Source organism: Neopsephotus bourkii, unplaced genomic scaffold, assembly GCF_033783945.1.
Source record: "Neopsephotus bourkii isolate Nb327-2 ecotype Australia unplaced genomic scaffold, CSIRO-AGI_Nbou_v1 NB_1634, whole genome shotgun sequence".
Taxonomy (NCBI): Eukaryota; Metazoa; Chordata; class Aves; order Psittaciformes; family Psittacidae; genus Neopsephotus; species Neopsephotus bourkii.
In genome coordinates this window covers 2556747-2579495 of record NW_026902109.1, presented here as the reverse complement: position 1 = coordinate 2579495, position 22749 = coordinate 2556747, and the positions used below count along the sequence as shown (strand labels likewise).

The following is a 22749-nucleotide window of genomic DNA, read 5'->3' as shown; positions in this document are numbered from 1 at the left end:
CCTGCATGTTTCCTGAAAGGAGGTATGCTAGGTTTTGAGAGATTTAAGTTCTGCTTTTTAAAGTTTTTATGGGTTCACTTATGGGTTGACTTTTTGTTGCATTGTGGAAATAGACGTTTTACACTACTTTATATACAGTTATATTTTAGGGTTGATAAGAACATTGCATCTAAACAATTTGTGTAATTTGCAGTAACTTGCAATCTGTATAATTTTGTATTTGTAGCGCTTCGAGTCCAGAGGTGCTTGCTATATATTCCAGAGCATTTTGGATTTGGTGGCGAAGGATTGCAACCATTTTCTGAGGTGTTTCTGTATTTATTTTCTTTCCCTACCTCCCATGGCATACCTCTGGCTAAGTGCTTTTGAGAGCTAAGTACTTAAACCCTTTAGGTTCATTTAGTTGTTTTCTGGATTGCTTTAGAGTGATGACATATACCTATTGATTAGAGTGATTTCCATAACATGCAAAAAGAATAGGTGTGAAGGGTGATGCTTAAACTTTTACAGTTTTTGTTTTAATAATAGATAGCTATCAGGTTACATGAACTCCCCTGGATTTAGTAGTGGCTCCCCAAAGCCCTGCAAAACTGCTGGTGTCTGACTGAATTAGACCTTTGTGTAAAATCTTTGAATAGAAAAAGTGGCACCCACACTTCAGGTGACACTCTCCCTACCAGGAGCTGTATTCTGTATTTGTCCCGCATTTCCTTAGGGGATATCTAGTGAGCTAATGTCAAGTATGTTTGCCGCCTTTGGCTTCTCAGAGTTAAGCATGAGTGACTTTAACTTGGATGTATCTCTGCGGTGTTTGTTGATTTCAGATTGGTGTACTGGGGAATTGGGACTTCTGATCATGATGGTGACTTGAGGCTCTAGGTAGGACTTAAGTAACAAGAGTCCTTTTCATTTCTTATCATGAAGGAAGTATTTCCACTTATTAAGTTGAAATGGAACATTGCTTATTCCCTTTGTCTTAGATATATCTGGTTTTGTTACCTGCCTGTACAGTTATCAAAACAAGGCACTTGATCCCTCTTCTCTTTTTAAGCTTTAACTGTTTTTGCTTTGTTTGGCAATCCCATTTTAGATCATGCTGCAGGAATGGGGAATAATAAGATGGGTTTGCCTATTCAGATTGCATTAAAGACAAATAAATACATGCATGGAATAGACTGTACTTGAAAGAAAAACTTTAATGTGAAGTTTGTGACTGATAACAGGTAGATTTGCAGAAGTTGCTATGAAAAATTATACTTGTGTTAATGCTTTGTGTTGTCATGGCATATGTCATGCCCAGAGAAGGGCCGGAGATCTGTGCAACGGTTGTCTGCAAATCAAACAATTACTGGAAGTCTGTTTTTTTGTTGTGTTCTGACAATTGGTTCTGTAGATCATGTTGGTAATAGTCTCTGACCTGCACTGGAGAAGAGCATAAACCAGTTTGACCAGGTCTGTGATACTACTTTAACCCCAGGCTCTCCAAGGGCTTGGGGTTTTTTGATCCACCCACCCTCCCAAAGGGGCTTTTGGAAATGGATGAAAGGCAGCCCTAGGTTTTAAGGAGTGTTTTCCCAGTAAGGTGCGCCATGAGAAATGATTTCAGATGGGAGTGGGATAAAAAGAAGAAAAATGAGATGCATTTCTGCCCCTGTAGGGTAGGAATCTGAAATGTTAATTTAATTTTTAATATGACACAAAGAGAAATGCCATTTTAATTCTAGCCCTTTCACAGAGAAAGTAAACACCATCTCCATTGCAAAACCAGCCATGTAGTGACCTGCATTTGTATGTGCTTATTAATGCTATTTGAGGTATGTTAATGGCTTAATAAAAGCTACTCACGAATTTCATCTTGGCAATAATTTAAATTTGAGTGCTAGGTTAGCACACTTTAATTGTATACAATTGTCTAAACAATAAGGCATTTAGCATTTAATGCCAACAGAATTTGTGGGTGTCGATGACTGTGATTTAGTCTGTTCAGAGACAAATTTGACTCTTAACTCATGTGATCTTAAGCCTTAAAATATTCTTCTTCCACAGAAGCTCAGCAGAAACTATGTAATTATTTGCTTTGATCCACTGTTTATGCGAGTCTTTTCTTTTTAACAGATACGTATCTAAAACTGGAAGATGTGACCCGTAAGTTTAAAAAGCCTTGCATAATGGATGTAAAAATAGGTCAGAAAAGTTATGATCCATATGCTTCAGCTGAGAAGATACAACAGCAGGTCAGCAAGTACCCGCTGATGGAGGAGATTGGCTTTTTGGTACTTGGCATGAGGGTAAGAACTTGTTTTGTTTTCAGATTCAGCTTATGCTGTGGCCTCTTGTTCCACACCAGGTGCAGCAGCTAGTTTTTCTAGCAAATGACAACCCTCTTGAATTTTACGTAAATGAAGTGTTAAGTGAATATGTTGGTAGTACTGGTATCAGCTGTTGTGTGAAGTATGTTCCAAAGCACTGCTCTTGTTCATAACAAGTGTTTAACCTGGCTGTGCACTTTCTGGGGATCTATTTGCAACTTGGGTTCTGTATATGTATACAAGAAAGGAGTTGGAACAGACTGTAGTTATTTAAAACTGAATGTAGCTACAGTCAATTCTCACATAGCAGATATTTCAAATAGCAGATAATTCAAAGTGGGGTTCTTTTTTTTTCTTACTTTTAGGCTTTTCTCAGAGATTTACATACTAAACTAGTCTTTGTAATAACTTAATCATGAGGTGTATCTTTAAAAAAAAATTATCTCTATTTTTAAAGGTAATTTTAATGTAATTTTCCTATTTAAGGAAGAGCAAATTAGCTCTCAGAGGTGATGTCTGTACTTGTAAGTAGCTGTTCATGTTCTTCATTTAAAAAGCTTTCCACCAGAAGAAAAAACCTATTTGGTGCATACATGCTTGAGAAACTGTCAGGTGAGGGTTAGTTTGAGATGGATAAGGCCCTGCAGATGTCCGTGCTAGCACTCCTACATTTCCTTATCTTGGGCAGCAAGAAAGATTCAATATTCAGTACTCTAAAACTTGAATGTAAAGCAAAGCTGTACAGAACATTTGTGGATCTGTAGCATAAATGTGTTGACGTCAGTAATGAATTCCTGGTGTAATGCATTTGAAGTACTTTTTTTGGGCTGTGATTGGCACAGAAATAACTTTCTTTTTGATGCGAGATTTTTGTTTTCCTTCTCGCATACACAAAACCAGGGCTTCTCAAGCTGTGCATCAACAAGCATGAATGGCTGAAGACTGATAAGCTTCCCCTTTGCTGTTAGATAGCAGTAGCACACAGATTGCACCATTGTTTGAAATAATTCTAATATCTCTGTAACGTTTTGTACTTAATTGCCTAGGCTCTCAGCATTAACTCTGTCTTGAGATAAGCTTCTACAGCTATAAATTATAGTGGTCATGAGTAGTAATTATGTAAGCCTATGAGAAAGAACGTGGGAGTTGAGTCAAAAACCAGTCAAACAGTTTAGATCGAGAAGGAAGGCTGGAGATTACAGTTTTGGATTTGGCTTATGTCGTTACATAACCTTTCTTATCTCGTGTAAAACAATGTACTTAACATCCTTTGTTTCATGACAGTGCAAAAGGAACGAACACTTGCTTCCACAGTATTTTTGCTTGTGCCTATTGTTTCTAACATTGTCATTTATTGATATCTTTACCCTGTTGCACAGATTCTTTCAGTTTCCTAATTTAAACTCTGTATATAATGGTTCTCCTAAGCCATACAATTTTACGTCCAGTATTTAAGTAGATGAGATTTGTTTTGTGCCTTTGGTACCAAATTGCATGTTGGAAGTTACTTCCCCAAAAGAATTCAAAAGGTACCGCCTCCTCTCATGCAACACATAGCAAAGTCTAAATTCACAAGGCAATTTTTCTGCTCAGCTTGCTGCCTCTTGATTGTGGGGTATTTTCTGCCTGTTTGCTTTATTTTTGCAAGGTTCTGGTCATAATGTAAATTGCTCTCCTGTACAGGTATTTACTGCCTCTAACAGCTAACATACTAGGTAAAGGTTGCTGATCTTTGCTGGACAAAACATGGTGTAGTACGATTCAGAAAGTTAGAGGGGTCTGGTTTTAATCTCTCCATTCAGTTTTATTTTTAACATGGAAGTGGGCTTGCTTAGCAAGTTTCTATTTCAGAAGAGCAAGAGAAAAAAGGACCAGGAATAATAGAAAAAGTAGTTATCCGTGGCTTTTTTAAAGCGCACGTCATATAAGCTGTCATGAAGAGATACATGCAAAAATATATTACTGGTGTTTTCTTACCCCAAAATTTATTCATAGTAGGTTTTTACACTGAAAGCTATTGATACAGCTTTGTGTTATACACTGGTAAAAAAGCAGACATCTGTTTCTATATAAAATATGTATGGTTTGTCCTTAAAGGAAGTGAGTCTTCTATCTGGCAGAGCTTTGATTCGTGTACATAGTTCTGACATTTGGCATGTGCTAAACTGTATTCATCTTAATGCACTGAATAGACAGAATAAATGCATGGAAACATGTTTAGACAATACAATCATTTCAGTAACATTGGTTAAAATCCTAATTTCATCTTTAGTGGAGAGGTTCTTTAACAGATGAGGACAAATCTGTTATGGAAGTAGTGAAAGTTTAAATAGAAGTTGAACACTAAGGTATGGTTGCAATAGCAAAAATCCAAGTTGCAATATGGTTTCAGTAGTAGACATGTAAATACATAAGTATCTTCATAGAGTGTGTAGTAATAAAAATACAGTATTTTATATGCTGGTGAATACAGGCAAAATGTGAAGGTTGTGATCTCAGTTTGGATTTGCAAATCCAGTTAGAATCAACAATTCCCAATTTCTGCAGGTTTTCTTTTTCTTCCAGAACAGCTTGATTGCAATATCACATAATCTGTAATATTTCTGAAGCATGTTTTTAAAGCACAAACTGGTGATTATGTAACTTTACCAGTATAATCCATCATTTCCTTTTATTGTTTGTGCCTATGAACTATTGCATGCAGATACCTCATCAAAGCTGTTTTTACAAGTGAGTTTCCTTATCTATAGCACATGTTCCTGCAAGATGTATTAGAACTGTCTGTAGCTAAGTCTATTTTATGAGTTCTTTATGAACCCTTTCTAGTACTGTGGAAATTTTCATAAGTTCTGATGTCTTAATAACAAGATTTAGGAAAGGAGGAATAATAAAGCTATTAAATCCTGCATCTAGAGTTCCTGTTCTTCCACAGTAAAAAATGACCAGAACTGGGTGTTTTACAGTTATGAGTCTAATTTAATGAGGTTTAAGAAAACAGGAAAAAACCCCAAAAAACCTACAGCCCTGCCCCCAAAGTACAGCAAACCAAACCAACTTAACCCCACAGCAAACCAAAGAAACCAACCAAAAACCCTGAAAAAAAAACCCCAAACCTCCAAACAAGCAGCCCCCCCCCCCCCCAAGTCTGGAAATACATGTCTGTGGTGGCTGACCTGCTCAGTGACCAATGGCACTGTCTGGTTTCTCTGTGCTGCCATTGTTACCCTTGTGGACTGCTGTCTCCTCTGCTTTTCTCATTTCACTTTCACTCCCAGATTCTTGCAGTTGAGTTGTTTGTTCTCACCTGTTTCTCACCTGAGGGCTCTGAATCCTTGCTGTGGAACTGAAAGCAGCAATTCCTCAGAGTCTGGTATCTGTGAGAGGATTGAAGGGTGTGCTTCAGAAGTACTTCATTTGTGGAACCTGGGAGTTTCATCTGTCACCCTCGTGGGCAAATCCTAGCAGATGGGTATTATTTCCAGCATTTTTCCTTACTTGAAAGATTCATCATGTATATGACAGCTGGTCTACTTGTGTCCTTATGGCTGATAAGGTTTCCTCTATGTTAGAAAAATGCTGATGATGGATGAGATGACGGATTGCCTCTTTTTCCTCCCTATTGTATGAAAAAGGAGGCATAAAAGACAGTTATACTAATGAGGTGCTTTGCGGAAGTTCTGGGAGTCCAAAATTGTATATTAAGCTACCGTCAAAATGATACATGATTTAACTGCAGTGTTGTTGCTTCTTTTATTTAGGAGATTATTAGTCTGCTTTTTCACTGAATTAATTTCAACATAATTTCATTCTACAATTTATTTATGTAAGGATCTTACTAAAACTTTATATGGATTGTCACAGCATTTGGTGGTGTACTTAATCATATAAAGCACTCTGTTGAATATCAGAAGAACAAAGAAGCAAACCAGAGAGAATAACATACAAGTATAGTTTTAGAAACTGGGCAGCAGGGATGCTGCATTCTTCCTGTGCTGAATTTTCATGCCAGAAACAAGTAGGGATGTGTGTAATTTCCTCACTTGTGGTCTAGCAACAACTAAGTTTTTAAAAAGAAAAAAGAAACAAAGGGAGTGTGTGTGTTTCGATAGATAGATTTAGATAAATGGGCCTGCTCTCAGCAGAGTAACAGTGACAGCATAACAACAATGCAATAGTATCAAATAAAAGAATGTATTTAAACTTTTTTCTCCTTCTGTTACTTTTTCATGAAATCTTTTTTTTTTTACTTTCTTTTGGAAAAATCAAAAAATAAGGCTTGTTAAAACTCAGTGTTCAAGTCTCCCACTGTCGTAGGATCAATCCCTGAGAGATTACAGGACTGCAGAGAAACCTTGGTTCTTCTGACATGCCTATATTTACATAGGGACAATTGTGAGGTCCAGGCAAAAGGTACCCAGCTGTGGGTGTGGGTCCTGGCCTAATGCTAGAGATGCCCCCTGTGAAGATAGTGGATTGATGCTGAAGTTGGATGTCCTCAGGTTAGCTGGGGTGCTGCTTACTTATTTTCCGCTTTCTCTGTGGCTCCAGACTCTGTAGCAGGTCGGGTGCTGACCTTCAGATGCCAGTTATGAGTGCAGCCGTGCCTTGCCGCACACAGAAAACAGTGCAATATTTAAATATTTAAACACTTGCTCGCTCTTACTTGTGTCAGTGTAAGACAGAGGTGATAAATATATTTATGGAAAAAATACAAAGGATGGACAGATCAGCCCTTTGCCCTTTCAAGTCCGGATGCCTCAGCATCAGAGCATGGATCTGTGATCTCCCTGTGCTTTCATAGAAGAGCAGGGCCCAGGCTGCACACACGGGGCATGCGGGGATGCTGGGAAGGGCACTGAGAGCTCCATGGGAAACTGCTACCCAGGCACCAGAAAGCGTGGGAATATCGGCGGCACATGAGTCCGTATCATGAGTGCAATCAAGGTAGTCTTGTTTCTGCAGGTACCCCTCTGTAGCATGCTCTGTGTTCATGCTCAAGATACTTCTCCCCTGCCCAGTTTCAGTGATGAGGATTAGTTAACTTTTTTTGCAGATGTGAAAGATCTCTGCAAGTTACTTAGAGATTTTTATTTGTGCTAGCAGTATCTCTACCAAACAGGCTAGTCTTAACTAATATGTATTTAAAGTGTACTTTCTGGAAGTTAGGGAGTTGCCACAGATAAGCATTTGAACAGCATGTGTTGTTTTCTGCCTCACCATTGAAGTCTCTACTGAATTACTGTAAATAACATTACATAACATTTGATACTTCTTTTCCATGGTCCAGTCTTCAGCTTTGTGTTAAAGGTTCTCAAATCATAGAATAGTTAGGGTTGGAAAGGACCTTAATATCATCTAGTTCCACCACCCCCTGCAGTGGGCAGGGACACCTCACACTAAACCATGTCACCCAAGGCTCTGTCCAGCCTGGCACTGAACACCCTCAGGGATGAAGCTTCACAGCTTCCTTGGGCAACCTATTCCAGTGCCTCACCACCCTAACAGTAAAGGATTTCTTCCTTATATCCAATCTAAACTTCCCCTTTTTAAGTTTTAACCCGTTACCCCTTGTCCTATCACTACAGTCCCTAATGAAGAGTCCCTCGCCAGCATCCCTATAGGCCCCCTTCAGATACTGGAAGGCTGCTATGAGGTCTCCACGCAGCCTTCTCTTCTCAAGCCTGAACAGCCCCAACTTTCTCAGCCTATCTTCATACAGGAGGTGCTCCAGTCCCCTGATCATCCTCGTGGCCCTCCTCTGGACTTGTTTCAACAGTTCCACGTCCTTTTTATGTTGAGGACACCAGAACTGCACACAGTACTCCAGGTGAGGTCTCACAAGAGAGGGTAGAGGGGCAGGATCACCTCCTTTGACCTGCTGGTCACACTCCTTTTGATGCAGTCCAGGATACGGTTGGCTTTCTGGGCTGCAAGTGCACACTGGAGATTGGATATAAGGAAGAAATTCTTTCCTGTGAGGGTGGTAAGGCACTGGAATGGGTTGCCAGGGAGGTTGTGAATGCTCCATCCCTGGCAGTGTTCAAGGCCAGGTTGGACAAGGCCTTGGGTGATATGGTTTAGTGTGAGGCGTCCCTGCCCATGGCAGGGGGATTGGAACTTGATGATCTTAAGGTCCTTTCCAACCCTAACTATTCTATGATTCTATGTTCATTTTCTCATCGACCAGCACCTCCAAGTCCTTCTCTGCAGGGCTGCTCTGAATCTCTTCTCTGCCCAGCCTGTAGCTGTGCCTGCGATTGCTCCAACCCAGGCGTAGGACCTTGCACTTGGCATGGTTAAACTTCATAAAGTTGTCATCAGCCCACCTCACAAGCGTGTCAAGGTCCCTCTGGATGGCATTCCTTCCCTCCAACGTATCAGCCGAACCGCACAGCTTGGTGTCATCGGCAAACTTGCTGAGGGCACACTCAATCCCACTGTCCATGTCAGTGACAAAGATGTTGAACAAGACCTGCCCCAACACTGGGTCCCCCCCGAGGGACACCACTTGTTACTGGTTTCCAGCTGGACATTGAGCCATTGACCACAACTCTTTGTGTGTGGCCATCCAGCCAGTTCTTTATCCACTGAGTGATCCGCCTATCAAATTGATGTCTCTCCAATTTAGTGACAAGGATGTCATGTGGGACAGTGTCGAACACTTTGCACAAGTCCAGGTAGATGACATCAGCTGCGCTACCGCTGTCCATCAGTTCTGTAGCCCCATCATAGAAGGCCACCAAATTGGTCAGGCAGGATTTCCCCTTAGTGAAGCCATGCTGGCTGTCACCAAGCACCTTGTTGTTTTTCATGTGCCTTAGCATGCCTTCCAGGAGAATCTGCTCCAAGATTTTGCCAGGCACAGAGGTGAGACTGACTGGTCTGTAATTCCCTGGGTCATCCATTTTCCCCTTCTTGAAAATGGGGGCTATATTTCCCTTTTTTCAGTTGTCTGCCTGACTGCCACGATTTTTCAAATATGATGGCCGGCGGCTTAGCAACTTCATTCACCAGCTCCTTCAGGACCCACGGATGGATTTCATCAGGTCCCATGGACTTGCGCATGTTCAGGTTCTTAAGATGTTCTCGAACCAGATCCTCTCCTACAGTGGGCCCAAGGTCTTCATTCTCACAGTCCCTGTGTCTGCCTTCCAAGACTTGGTTGGTGTGGTCAGAGCCTTTACCAGTGAGAACCAAGGCAAAGAAGTCAATCAGAACCTCAGCCTTCTCCAAATCCAGGGTAGCCAGTGCTCCCAATAGCTTCCAGAGGGGGGCTACACTGTCCCTAGTCTGTCTTTTATTCGCTATGTACCTATAGAATCCTCTCCTGTTATCCTTAACATCCCTAGCCAAGTTTAAATCTAACTGGACCTTAGCTTTCATAACCTGGTCCCTAGCTCCCCGGACAACATCCCTGTATTCTTCCCAGATCATCTGTCCTTGCTTCCACCTTTTATAAGCCTCTTTTTTCCTTTGAATTTTCCTCAGCAGCTCCTTATCCATCCAAGGAGGTCTCCTGGCCCTCCTGCTGCACTTCCTTCTTGAATATCAACCAACAGTCTTGGGCCCCCCTGCCCTCTAGGGCTATATCCCATGGAACCTTACTAAGCAGGTTCCTCAAGAGGCCAAAGTCTGCTCTCTTGAAGTCCAGGGCAGTGGGCTTGCTGCACGCTCTTCTCACTGTCCTGAGGATCTTGAATTTGACCATCTCATGATCGGTGCATCCAAGGCTGCCCTGGAGTGTCACATTTCCAACCAGCCCTTCCGTCCTGGTGAGCACGAGGTCAAGCATGGCACCTCTCCTTGTTGGCTCCTCTATTACTTGCAGAAGGAAGTTGTCTTCCACACAATTGAGGAACCTCCTGGATTGCTTATGCCAAAAAAAGAAAACAAAGCAGCACACCTGGAGTGCAAGGGATGAGCCTTGCCCTGGGAAAATCAACTGCTTGACCATGGTGTCTCCCCTACCAGGTACACCTGCCGTGGTGTACCTCACAGCTGAGATCTTGCAAGGGTGGTACTTTTATCAAGAGTGCACTGGACCAGCTTTTTGTTCTAGCTCAAGGTTTCTTTCAATTGAAGAATGTCGGGTGAGCTAACTGTAGTTGAAAAAAGGGCATAAAAATTCCTGTGGGTATGCAAGCAACAATAATTTAACACCTTGGGGGGGAAGAAAGGCCAAGTGCAGGTTGAGAAGGTCTGAAGAGATAACTTCCCCTGACAGTTAATTATCTGGATTTTTGATGTGCTGTCCATACAGAGTCCCTACTAGTACTAATTAAAAACCTGAATCTGTTAGCATGCTAGATTGCAGTTCTGTGTATGCAGAAACCTGAGGAATGGGAGCTGCCTGTAGGGCACAAGGAGGAGCCCCCACATGGTCAACCAAACCAGCTCAGATCTTGTGTAGTAAGAATGTATAAAAATTGCTGATGAAGCCAGAATTGTCTTGAGGGCAATGTGTTGCGGATCATATAAGGATTTTTGTCTTGCACTATGCAGTGAAGCTCCTGAATACAAAGCAAACATATAACAAGCTGTGGCATGTGGGCAAGAAATAACTTTTTCTCGTCTAATAATTTCTTGACCGTTGTTAAGGTTACAGGTCTGACTTCTTGTCATTGCTTTGACAGAAATGGGCTAGTACAGACAGCTGCAACAAGAAGGGTACAGGAGAAGGTTGATTCAAAGGCAAATATACTTTTGGGAAGGGTTAGCAGCAGATTAGTAACAGTGACAGCATGAACAGAAGCATGGTCTGTAGACTAGGAAGTTGATTTTAGTCTTCTGCTGTGCAGCTCAGCCACAGGGGGAGTGGGTTAGGTTGGGTAGGTGAGGGTGAGGCAAGAATGGGTGACAGCTAATTTCTGTTAGAGCTTGGGTTTCTGTTCCTCTGTTTTCAGAATGGGTCTTAATTTACTTGTATTTGTTTGAGGATTTCCAGGAATGGTTCAAATAGTCACTTTCTTGCAGTTGAGAGAAGGCTTGAAGCAGTATTACAGGACAGCTCTCTGGCTAACATGGAGAACACTTTCATCATTACATATATATATATATATATATATATATTGTCCTTCAATGCTACTGTCTGCAGCCAGGCCCCTTGGTTAACCAAGGGAGTTCCGAGTCTTTGCTTTGATTCGGAGAAATTTCCGCAACATGGTTAAATATATGTGTTACCCTGCTGGTATGTGTGTGAGACTTGACAGTTTGTCATTGACCATTTTGTATAGTTAAAAACGCACTGTTAACGCAGAATACGCACATCTGCCTTGGGTATTTTTAACTTGTATGGAAAAACCCTTTGGGGGAATGGTTTTGCGCAAATTACGAGAAGAAGTAGGGTGGCTTCACGGGAAGCCTAGCTCAAGCACAGGGGGTGATGTGCTGCTCCAGCGTTTCTCTGGAAAACAGAATGAGCTTGCAGATCTTAATCAGCATTTTTGAGCAAGTGCCCATGTCACACAAACTGCTAGCTCCTACGGGGAAGCGATAAGGTTCTGGGAAACAAGATTATTCGTTTGGGAGTGTGCTGGAGTGCTGGTGTATGGCGGAAGCTGCCCCTATACCAAGTAAATGAGAACGTTCGATATTATTTAAGTGATGACACAGCTAGAGAAAATCTAGGTGTAGTCATCAGAGTCCTGATCCTCTCCTATATTTTTATTTTATTTCTGCTTTATTTAAATCCCTTTGGCTTGTGGCTCTTTTGAATTTAAAAAGTTCTTGAAACTTTTTGTGTGTTTTTGAAAATAATTTTGATACCTGGAGTATTTACATAAGTAATCTTTGGGTTCATACATTTCGCGCTGAACCTCTCTTACATGCTTTGAGAGAGGAAAAAAAAAGTGGTGAAAAATGGTTGCTTTTGTGAAACCAAACTCACCCTTGTCAGATGCTGGTTTAGAAGAGCTCAGCTCTGCTATGCATTTCTGCAATTTGTAGGCATCAGGGCCTCAGTTCCTCTAAGTATCCTAACAGTGGACATAGGAATGATAACAGTGGGAAGTGTCTCTGCTACCAAGTGAGTTTAGACATTCAGGCTTCCAACTACTGTTGCTTTAGAATAACCAGAATTATTTACTGTCCCTTCAATTCATGGTTGATGACTTAAGTCAGTTTCTGCACATTATGATCTAACTTCCTTGGGGACCCTGAATTTAATGACTTTTAGCTTTTTTTGTCAAAATAAGAGCTATTTGAGACTTCTCTTCCCAGCTACTTTGCAAAGCAGAAGTTACGGGCCTGTGTTTTCATACTGTGCTTGTGGTGGTTTGGATGGGGAAGAGAGGTTTTGGGGGGCTACAGTGAAAACATGGAGTTCTTTTATTTGTGGTTATTGCTTACATACCACTCCTTTTATGCATTGATGTTTTAATGTCCTGGATTTTCTGTAGGCTACAGCAAGACAAAGCCCCCAAAGGAGGGCATGGGGGCAGGCGCCTCACTAGTGCGCCCTGACTTGCTTCCTGTGGAATCCTCTCTTTTTATGGCAGGTGAAGGGGGGACAGAGGGTTGCAGCCCACATGGGTGCTGCAGGGTTGGGTGGTCTGAACAAATGCCAAGCACAAAAGTTTCTGCCAGAGACAACTGCCTGCTTGGTAACACCATTATTTCTGCAAATAAGAATTGTCTACACTCTCATAAACAAATTATACTTGGGCCTGGCTGGCTGTCATGATTCTACTATGGAAATTATTTCAGTTAGAGAGAAAATGTGTCTCTCTGTAAAACATTTTTGAATTTAGTTGTTAAGCTTGTACAATTCCTGATATGGACAAAACTGTACCCGAATGAGTTGCCTCCTTTTCAGGCGAGAGCTGATGTACTGCTATTAAGGCTGGAACCAAGCTTTCACTCGGCTGCTGGCATTTATTTCATATAACTTCATTTATGTCAGCAATTATAGTTTCTGATGGGTCTCATGGAGCTGGGTCTTCGTGGTCATGTAGTATTTCTTATGGGTTTGCTGTTGTACTAGTTATTTTTACAGTTCTAAGAACTGCAGACTAATTGCATTGTGTTTTTTATCATTTTATGTCATACTGATTTAATATTCATAGTAACGTGGGTAGGAGTATAATAGTTTCAAGTCGTAGCATTGGTTTGCAAAGCAGGTACCATACACAATGTTTTACCGAAATGGGTATGTTGCTTTTTGCCAACGTAGTGTCTTTCTAATGCAGGAAAACTGTAGCTTAGACCCCAAGGCGTCAAGGGGAGGATTTTGCAGATCAGAGCACTAGAGGGCAGTGCTGACCTTTGCAAGTAAAAGTATGCGACTGCTAAGCGGTGCCAAGGGTTTTGTAGCCCGTCTGTAAGGTGTCTCTCAGCTCTGCGAAAGTACTGGTGGCTCCAAATAAGTACAGTTTCCTCCTTTTTTCTTGCAGGTTTACCATGTCTCTTCTGACAGCTATGAGACGCAAAACCAGCACTATGGAAGGAGCTTGACAAAGGAAACAGTAAAGGATGGTAAGGGAGTTTGTGTGTCAGAATTTAGTGCTCTTGGATAATTTTCATTTATTTACTTATTTATAGAACTGTATGGTAAAAGTAGTTTGTGTGTTGCCATTTTAAAAATCCTTTTTTTCCCTCCTCTTGCCAGGTGGGTCTTTGGCTATTTCCTGTATCACGTGAACTACCTGTTGATCCTAAATTTAAGTTTCTAGTTGGCTGTAACAGTGGTGTAAACTATCGGAATGTCCTCATCACCACTACTCTTTAGTAGCAGTTTATTAAAGTAGTACTACTTTAGTAGAGTATGGTCTTTTACTACTACTAAGGAGGTGATAGTGGTAGAAATAAATTTCTTTGCAGCCTTGAAACTATAATGAAATAGTAATCCTTTAGAAGTATTCAATGTTTTTATAATATGTATATTTTTCTCTCTAGTTGTCTTCTGTGAAGGTGTCCTGTCTTTTAAATTAGAAAGCTACTATAAAGATGTCTTTTGATTTAAGGGACCTTCTTGATTGAAGTCAATCCATGTGTTGCTCTAAAGTAACAATAAATAAAAATGCTGCCATTATGGCTGTTTGGTGATAACAGTTTCAAAGTCGTTATTGATTGGCATCTATTCATCTGTTCCCCCTAAGGGACAGAAAGACACATTCCTTTCTAAAGCTGGCACTAACTTATCAGCTCTATCTCTCATGACAAAGAGCTGCTTGAGCTTGTCTGTCTCTGAAGAGTTCAATGGATCCCTGCCCAAAACTTGCCCAGTCCAGATATTTGCTGAAATGACCTGGGGAGCAGGAACCATGTTTGTCTACTGATTTATACATTGATTAGTTAGTTTACTTACAATCCAAACGCAATCTGTAGTATTACACAGCAGGCCTTACACAGGTGTGGTAACTGAAGATATCAGAGTTCTGCGGTTCACGTCTGAGGTAGATAGTTTCTTTTCAGTCAGTTATTTTGTGAGTGCTGTCTGTTTTTTCTCATCAAGACCTATTCTTATCCCAAAAGAAATAAAGTTTGTTTTCTTTTCGGAGGTGAAAATAATCCCAAAATGTGTCTTTTTTTGCAGGCATCTCAAAGTTTTTCCACAGTGGGTACTGCTTGAGAAAGGATGTGATTGCTGCCAGCATTCAGAAAGTTGAAAAAATTCTGGAGTGGTTTGAAGGCCAGAAGCAACTTAACTTTTATGCAAGCTCATTGCTGTTTGTTTATGAGGGTTCCTGCCAGCCGCCAACCATGCGATTGGGTGATGTCACCTTGGCAGAGAAGGGAGGAGTGCCCAAAGGACTGTTATCAGGTGGAGATGTACTGGAGTATAATAATAATATTCACGTAATAAATTCTACAGAGAATGGAAAAATTGAGGCCTCTGTAGGTAAAGGCTTGTCCAAATTTTATGCACTTCACAAAAAGGCGTACTCAAAAAGGCATCACAGTCAACTCTCACTAAAAGTTGAAAACTTGGAGCAAGACAACGTGTGGAAAAGCAGCACATGCATTACGCAGGAGCATCTGAATGGAAATGTTATACCCCAACTGGAAAAAGTTTTCTGTCACATGCCAGCTGACATCAAGGAAAGTGCAAATGTGGAAGTCCGAATGATAGATTTTGCTCATGTGTTCCCTAGCAACACAAAGGATGAGGGCTACATTTATGGTCTGAAGAATTTAATCACAGTACTTAAAAATATTTTGGATAACTAAATTCTTTGCTATGTTTTTTACTGGGGGCCAATGATAAAGAAGAGTAACAACATGAAGAATTTCTGCACTTGTAATGCTGTATAACTGGGTTTCTATTGTTCTATATTTTGTCTTTGTACTTTTGGTAGAAGGGTTTAACTTTTTATAATCTCACTCAGGAAAATAATTGATAGTTAATTAGGGAGTGTGAAAGGATGAAAATACTTAAGATTAGACAGGATAGGTAAATTAGAGTGAAATGTGTATGGCTGGCTTAAATCCAAGGAGTACAGCTGTACAATAAGCAAGGGTTATGATAGTTCTCCTTACGACTTTAGCATAGATAACATTTGCCCACTTAGCCTTGACACTGAGCCGTACCTCCATTAACAGGTTTTTAGAAAATGGACTGAAAACTAACGTGCAGGATTGATGTCCTCAATACTGCTCTCTGTGTTTACTGTGTTTGAATAACTGGAGTTAACCCCGTTTTGAGAGCAATCCCGTTGAGTCAGTAGTCTAACCTGGAAGCCAGTGCATCAAGAAGTGCTTTGCAATGTCACTGGACAGTATTGCTGTTCTTTCAACCCTGCTGTGTGTGGGCACTTCCCCTCTTGGTGGTTGTCTGTAACGGATGTTCACCACAGACAAGCTACAACGTAATTTGTGTAGAGGTGCTAAGAAAATGCTGGAGAAAAATATTCTAACAGGCTTAAACTGCACAACTGCTAGAGAAACTGTTTGTTCCCAAGAAAAAGAACGTGAACGGGAAATGTTCCAGCAACTAATTTGGTTTAGGTGGTTAAGTCAATCTCTTATGTTGTGACTAAGAAAAAATGCCTCACTCCTTTGTTCAGATGGCCCTTCTCCGAAAACACTAGTTTTAAAAGCAAACTAATTGAATAGGGAAACAAAATGTCTTGAGTAAGCATACAGAGATTTCCTCTAGCCCTTTACTGCTTGCATTTTTTGGAACAAGTGTTTCACCTTTCCACTGCTGGAGAGCCCCAGCTGAAAATGCGGAGCAATACAGGTGAAGGACCATTTACTGCAAAGATCCAGTTCAGCCCTGGAGCAAGCAGAAGTACCTCTGTGTTTGCAGTGGAGTTGTGGCTCTCTTACCCTGGGCTAAGGAAGCCGGCTCTTTTATTTATTTATTATTAGTTTTTAATGACACACAGGTAAGCTGTATAATTTGAAAGCTGTCCCACTTCCTTCTTTTCCACAGGAAAAAATCAAGCTTTCATACAGAATGTTTGAGATGAGGATGATGTATCCAAAGCATTTTGGGTGTCTCTTTTTTGTATGCTGTGTATGTGGCTACCAGGTATGTATAGTCAGCTATACAGAAAGTTGGGATGAAGGAGTCTTGCCGTCCATACTGCAAGACTGTAATGCTTTAAGCAAGTCCCAGAAGAGAAGCTTCTTAAAATGGACTTTATCATCGGAAATTTACATCTTTCACGTGTGGACTTAAGGTGACACTGTGGCCTTGCTGCTCTCTCTTAATGATGTTCTGCACTGTGCACACATTTGTGTACATGTCTTTGCAAGTTCTTGATTTGACATCTGTTTTCTATATCAGAAAGAGATAAATACTTTTTCAAGCAAGTACACTTTTAAATAAAGCTGAAATTTTAGGTCTGTTTGAGAACTTGGATTGGTTGGAAGCAGTGGTGTGTTATGTGTAGAACTACATGGTTTAAACTTCGGAGCTAATATCGGCCAATACAGTCAAGAATGAAACCAGTCTTGTCAGGAACGTAATGTTTTTGAAGCATGGGAAAAGATGGTTGCAGGAGGGGCAGTGTCATTCTGTTGAAAGCTTTATGCAAGTCAAGGCTGAGGAGACAATACCAGTAAGAGAAAGTATGTTTTTCTACCTGGTATTTCCATTGCACCACATAGTTATAATCCCTACTCTCCATGAACTAATTTAAGCCATATTCTGGAAAGAGTTTGTGGTTTTGTTTGCTTTGATGCTGGTTTCTCTGTTAAGGTTTTGTTGTTCTATCCTGTAAATGGTCAACACTAGAATAGTCTAAACTGGTAGTGGCCTTGTGTGATAAAGTTACAATGTTTTATAGAAAATACAGGGGAAAACATTTATACATCTGAATCTTTGTCCTCTGTAATTCATCTCTTCTGGATTTTAATCCATTTTGTGCCAGAGAAACCAGACATCTGCCTCAATGAATTCAGTCATTGGAAAATGATCTGTATGCTCTTAATATAAGCGCATTCTCCTGTCTCTGCTTTAAGATATGTCTTCAGTGTTTGAATGCTCTTTAAGTATTGATTGTTGTGTTGACTTTGGCAGTGTTTGTAATGCACCTGGAATATTGTTAAACTGTCAGAATATTTTGAATAAAAAAAATTAAATAATTTTATCTTTTTTTTTTTTTTACCAGTAGTTATTATGGATGTATTTCTGTTAATTTAAAATGTAGTTTGAGAGATAACAGTATTTTTAATTGGAAATTGTGTAAATAAAGCTTGCTCTAGAGGGGTTTTGGCATAGTGCCAGCTGTGAATTTAAGCCTGCAAAGGTGTTACATTCACATTGTGCTTGCACGTTTTAGACTTGGTGTTTCTAGTGTCTTTGAGCAGATTGTCTTCAGTTATAGTTGGGGATGTATTCATAGAAATTATTAAACAGATTAGAGAATTAGTAAGAAGATGAAGAGGGAGGCACTAAACATATGCATTGTCATCAGTCTTCCTCCAGTGATGCCTCTTTTGCCCTCTGTGTGGAGCGTACAGGACAGGTGACTGCGTAGTGGAAATCTTTACAGAAATGGTAACAAGACTTACAGGTGTTTCTGTCCCGTAAAGCTGAAAGCAGGTCCCTTCCCCAGCCTGGGTGTGGTATATCTGAGTGCTGTCGTTGATGAAGCCTGTCTGATTTTAAGCAATAAGAGTTTTTGAATTAGCAGAATTGATTGTCAAAAGGGAAGATTCATGGAAGTATTGTTATTCCTTTACTCTCTGAAAGTGTACTTCTCTGAAGACTTTCTACCTAGATGATTGTGAGAATTGTGTATAGGCTTACCTAATGAAAGCTTGAATTATATAAAGTTTTATAAAAAAGCATTTACATATATGGTATTTTTGGATATGTGTGGAATTTGTTGCATAGGTTACGTTGGAAATTATTGTACCCTTATGAAACATTTAAAGTATTTTAATCAAATAATTTTATGAACTGGAGACTTTATTTGTATGTGATTCACATGAAACTTGGACTGTTTTTCTATTTTTCTCAGCTGTAATGCGTAGTCAGACCATTCTTTTCCATAACCCTACAGTTCAGTGGAGAACTGTAAAAGCACTCTGTAGATCAGGAAATCATTAATCCCCTTCAGTTTGTTTAACAGAGTGCATATAATCTTGAAATACTTTGGAGTACATGATACTTAGAGTAATGTTAGTGTATTATACACCTAGAGACCCAATAAAACTTCTTCACCTGCAGAGAGCTCCTGCCGAGCCCAGTCTGGATTATGCAGTATTTTAAAAGGGCCTTTTCACAGGTAAAAGCAATGAAGGGAAGAAGGCATTGCCTGCACTGGCCATGTCAGGTGGTGTGGGTGTTCACAGCCTGAGCTTAAAATCATTTTACTGTACTGTTAAGTATAGGAAGGATAAAAACTCACATCCACATCTGCTATTTAAAGTTATGATCAGTTGTCCATCCTCCCTTTTTTCCCTCCAAGTAAGCCGTCCTCCTGAGTGCCTTTGTCGTCCCTTGCCACTAGTAACCTTCTGTGTGGAATGACCTAAAATTTTTATTTCCTAAAATCTCATGCCCCATAACTGCTCTTAAGGTATTGCAAAACACCATCAAAATGCCTCAAATACTGTGGGAAATGCAATTTCCCTTTTGTGCTCTTTCTCATGAAAGAGTCGGAATGGAATGTAGTGGAGAGCGTGCTTGGATGGGAGTCTGGATTGTAGGCTTTATGAAACCTCTTTGTGTTTTGAAGAGAGCATTTTGGGGGCAAGGTGAGTGACAGACAAACTGTGTGAAGTTTTCCTTGTCTTTCTGCAATTAATAGTGAGGGTTGCGTTTAAGCAGGTAACATGGTGGGAAGTGGTGAAAGTTCATACCTCATGTCCCTGAGTAGGACATCTGGTCAGGTCGGTGGGTAGCAGCCACAGGTCAGGTGCAGTGTGGGTAACAGCCACAGGTCAGACCCAAAGGCTACAAGTCTTACAGTATCTGGCTGGGAGAATACACTGGGCATGTTCATTGAGGTACAACAGATCATGGCAGGGTGTTAGCTGGGAGCAGATTCACCTCTGTAGCCACAGGCCAATACTGCCCCTTTTCTATCATCATAGCAATCTAAAGGAAACCTGCAGAGAAGACTGTCATCTGAAGGACAAATACAACTATTTGGGCAGTGTCTGAAAGGGGAAGAAATGAGAAAGCTAAGGGTTGTACAGCAGAAAACACACTTCAAAAGCAACTGTTGCTGTGCTCTTGTTTTGTGGAGATGGGCCCCATGTATTTGGAGTTTGTTACATGACGTTCAATGGCAAATAGTCAGAACAAAGGTACTTTAAAACCACCCAAGTTTGAATCGTGTACATTGGTTCAAATAGTTATTTTTTTAAAAAGTGACCTATGAAGTAACGTCCAAATGTAATGTGTGTTGCACCCGACTGCTAGAGTGCACAAAGGCACTTTAATACTCTGGGAACTATACTGGAAGGTAAAGAAAGCATGTGAAATTGCAGCTGATGTGGTGGTGTTAACTGTTCTCACAAATTTGACGTTAATGATGTTTGATGGGTGAATGTGTCTAGTCTGGTCTCAGCTCTTTGATTCCAGTGTCTAAAGCCGTCGCTCAATCTCCTGTGATTTGGATGTGTTTGTAATTTCATTTGCTGTTCTTTGCCGTTACTGGACTGCAGGGGGTATTGTTAATTTTACATGTGTTTATTTTATAGACCATTGTACTATGCTATCTACCAACTTTTGTAACTTAATTATAAGTGGTATTTAGGGTAATTCTAATAGCTGTATATTTGGCAAATTATTAAAATTTTCTGCAAGTGACTTGCAAGTATAATGGGTTTCTTTTTAATACAGGATGATTGTTGAGAAAGTATTTTCTTGGCTGTACCTGTACTGATGAATCCTTTCTCCTCTTTTCTGTGCTCTCTAAAATGGGTATTTACATAAGATTTACCAGTTCTGCTTTACTGCCGTACTTTTGTCAGGGCATCTATTGCCACTGTTTGTTGGGAATGCCTGCCTTGGTATACATGAGTCACCTCTATAAAACGGGGGGCAGGGGGGATATTCCACATCCACACACAATAAAAATACCAAACATCAACATACCAAACACTCTTTGTTTAAATACAAAAAATGCCAAATATTCTTTGTTTAAATACAAAAAATGCCAAACATTCTTTGTTTAAAACCAGAGAAATTGGTTTTTGATCAAAAGCCCTTGATTCGCTGTGTTTATGTGAACTGTTGGTCAGCATTGCACTTGATTTCCATAGCAGTCCATCAGTCTTTTTCTGAAATCTTTACCTACTAGGAAGTGCTTCTCTGAATCGGAAGAGGATTGGAAAAGACAAAGTCATCCATGTAATTGAGACACAACGAGAATAAAGATTTTTCATAACTTCAGGACAGTTCAGGCCTTGATGAGCAACTAGGAAATGGCTACTTTACTCCAGAAATGCTGAACCTCAAGGTTACCTTTAATATTTGATTGAAAGCTATGAAAGTCACAGCTTAAGGGTCTCAAAACTGACTCGGTTTTTCTCCATGCTGTTTCAGAAAAGGGTGAGTAGTTGGATAGTAAAAGGAAGGCAGAGATGAAAGTGTGGAAAAGCTACACATTCCTTTGGTGCTCTGGGGTGTGAAGTGGGCTGCTGTGAGGTGTTCTCAGGACATACCCTGAGCTGTGTATGAAAGAATTTACTGCCTATGTTAAGTTAGTAAGTTACTGCTTTGCAGATGTGCAAACTAAATTAAATTAATCAATTGATGGGCATCATGGTTGTAATTACATTGGAGCAGTTGGTACCAATTAATAGAAGCTTTCAGCTAAGGGACAGTCCCTGCAGTTATTTTGGACTATAGAGCATAGTGGTCTTGTTTTACACCCTACCTTCAACTAAATTAATTAAATTTTTATGCAGGACATCTGTATTTGTAATTTCCACAATCCTTTAAAAACATTCTGGAAAGCACTTTAACAGGTCCAAGGGAGTCTGTGTGTGTTGTTAATTACAAGGCCTTTTGCATTTGCAATCAGTTCCCTAATCTGGAAACCTGCAGACACAGCCTTCCAGTTTCACTGTAGATCTGTTTGGTTTTGGGGAGGGGGTGTGTGTGTGTTTTGTTTTGAAAGTGTGTTGTCTTGTACACTAAAAGCTTTCTAAATGTGTCTGGTAGTCTTGGTATTGTCCTGTGGGTCTGGGCAGCCTTCCTACTCCCGAATTGAGGAAATCACTGACTAGAGCTGTGGCAAGAACCATAGGTTTGTGAAAATCTAGTTTTTATTGGCTTCTAAATGAAAAAAAAAATCTGAATGGTGGCTATGCATAGGAGAATCCCCTAAAGAAAACACCATTTCCTTGTTGTTCTAAAGTCAAGGGAGAACCATGCTCCTTCGTTTCCTCTTTAACTCACTTGTCAGTAGTGTATCACCCATTTAGGGTTACTCTGTCTCTCTGCTGTCTCCTTTCTTGGGCCGACCTGAGTGGTTGAAGGGCTGGCTGCACAGTGGAACATGTCAAGGAGCTGACATGGCTGAAAACTGACACGGACAAAGAAAATTACATTTAGGGAGGTGCAGAGGGGAGCTGCATGGAAATCCCCACCCCTGGAAATGCCATCCAGGGTGGCAGCCCTGTGTGAAGACTTAACCCACTTGCTCTAAAGACCTACTCAGGAGTCTTTGCTAGCACAGCTATCGGGCTTATTTCCCTTGCCTCTCTGTTGTGCAAAGCGTGACTAATGGCTGACGGATGCTACATGTTACGGTCTTGCTCTCGTCACGCCCTAGGCAATCTGTTCCTGTGCCCTCTCCAGCTCAGCCAAGGCTTTCTGCAGTGAGTGGGTTTCACTGGAAACCAATCTGACACATAAATTACTAATTTTCTGCTGTTCTGACTTCCTTGATTTGGCTCATTTGGGGGGAAAAATGTGCCTCTTCTGGGCATAGTAGAAGTGGTGAAAGATTCTGGCTGTGGAAGCGGAATGGGATTGCTAGAGTGCCATTAAAGAAGTATATCTTTAATATCAGGCATTTCTCTTCATCTC

At 40.6% G+C, this 22749-nt stretch overlaps 1 protein-coding gene across 1 annotated transcript in view; it reads left to right on the top strand.

Annotated features, from left to right (window-relative positions):
• The window catches only part of IPMK (inositol polyphosphate multikinase), a 48331-nt gene extending 29098 nt beyond the window's left edge, over positions 1 to 19233 (top strand). The window contains exons 4-6 of the mRNA XM_061373846.1: positions 2116 to 2288; positions 13700 to 13781; positions 14842 to 19233. Of these exons, the coding sequence (XP_061229830.1) occupies positions 2116 to 2288; positions 13700 to 13781; positions 14842 to 15476 (890 nt within the window). The 3' untranslated portion in view covers positions 15477 to 19233. The remainder of the gene's footprint in view (positions 1 to 2115; positions 2289 to 13699; positions 13782 to 14841) is intronic.
• The last annotated feature ends 3516 nt before the right edge of the window (positions 19234 to 22749 follow it).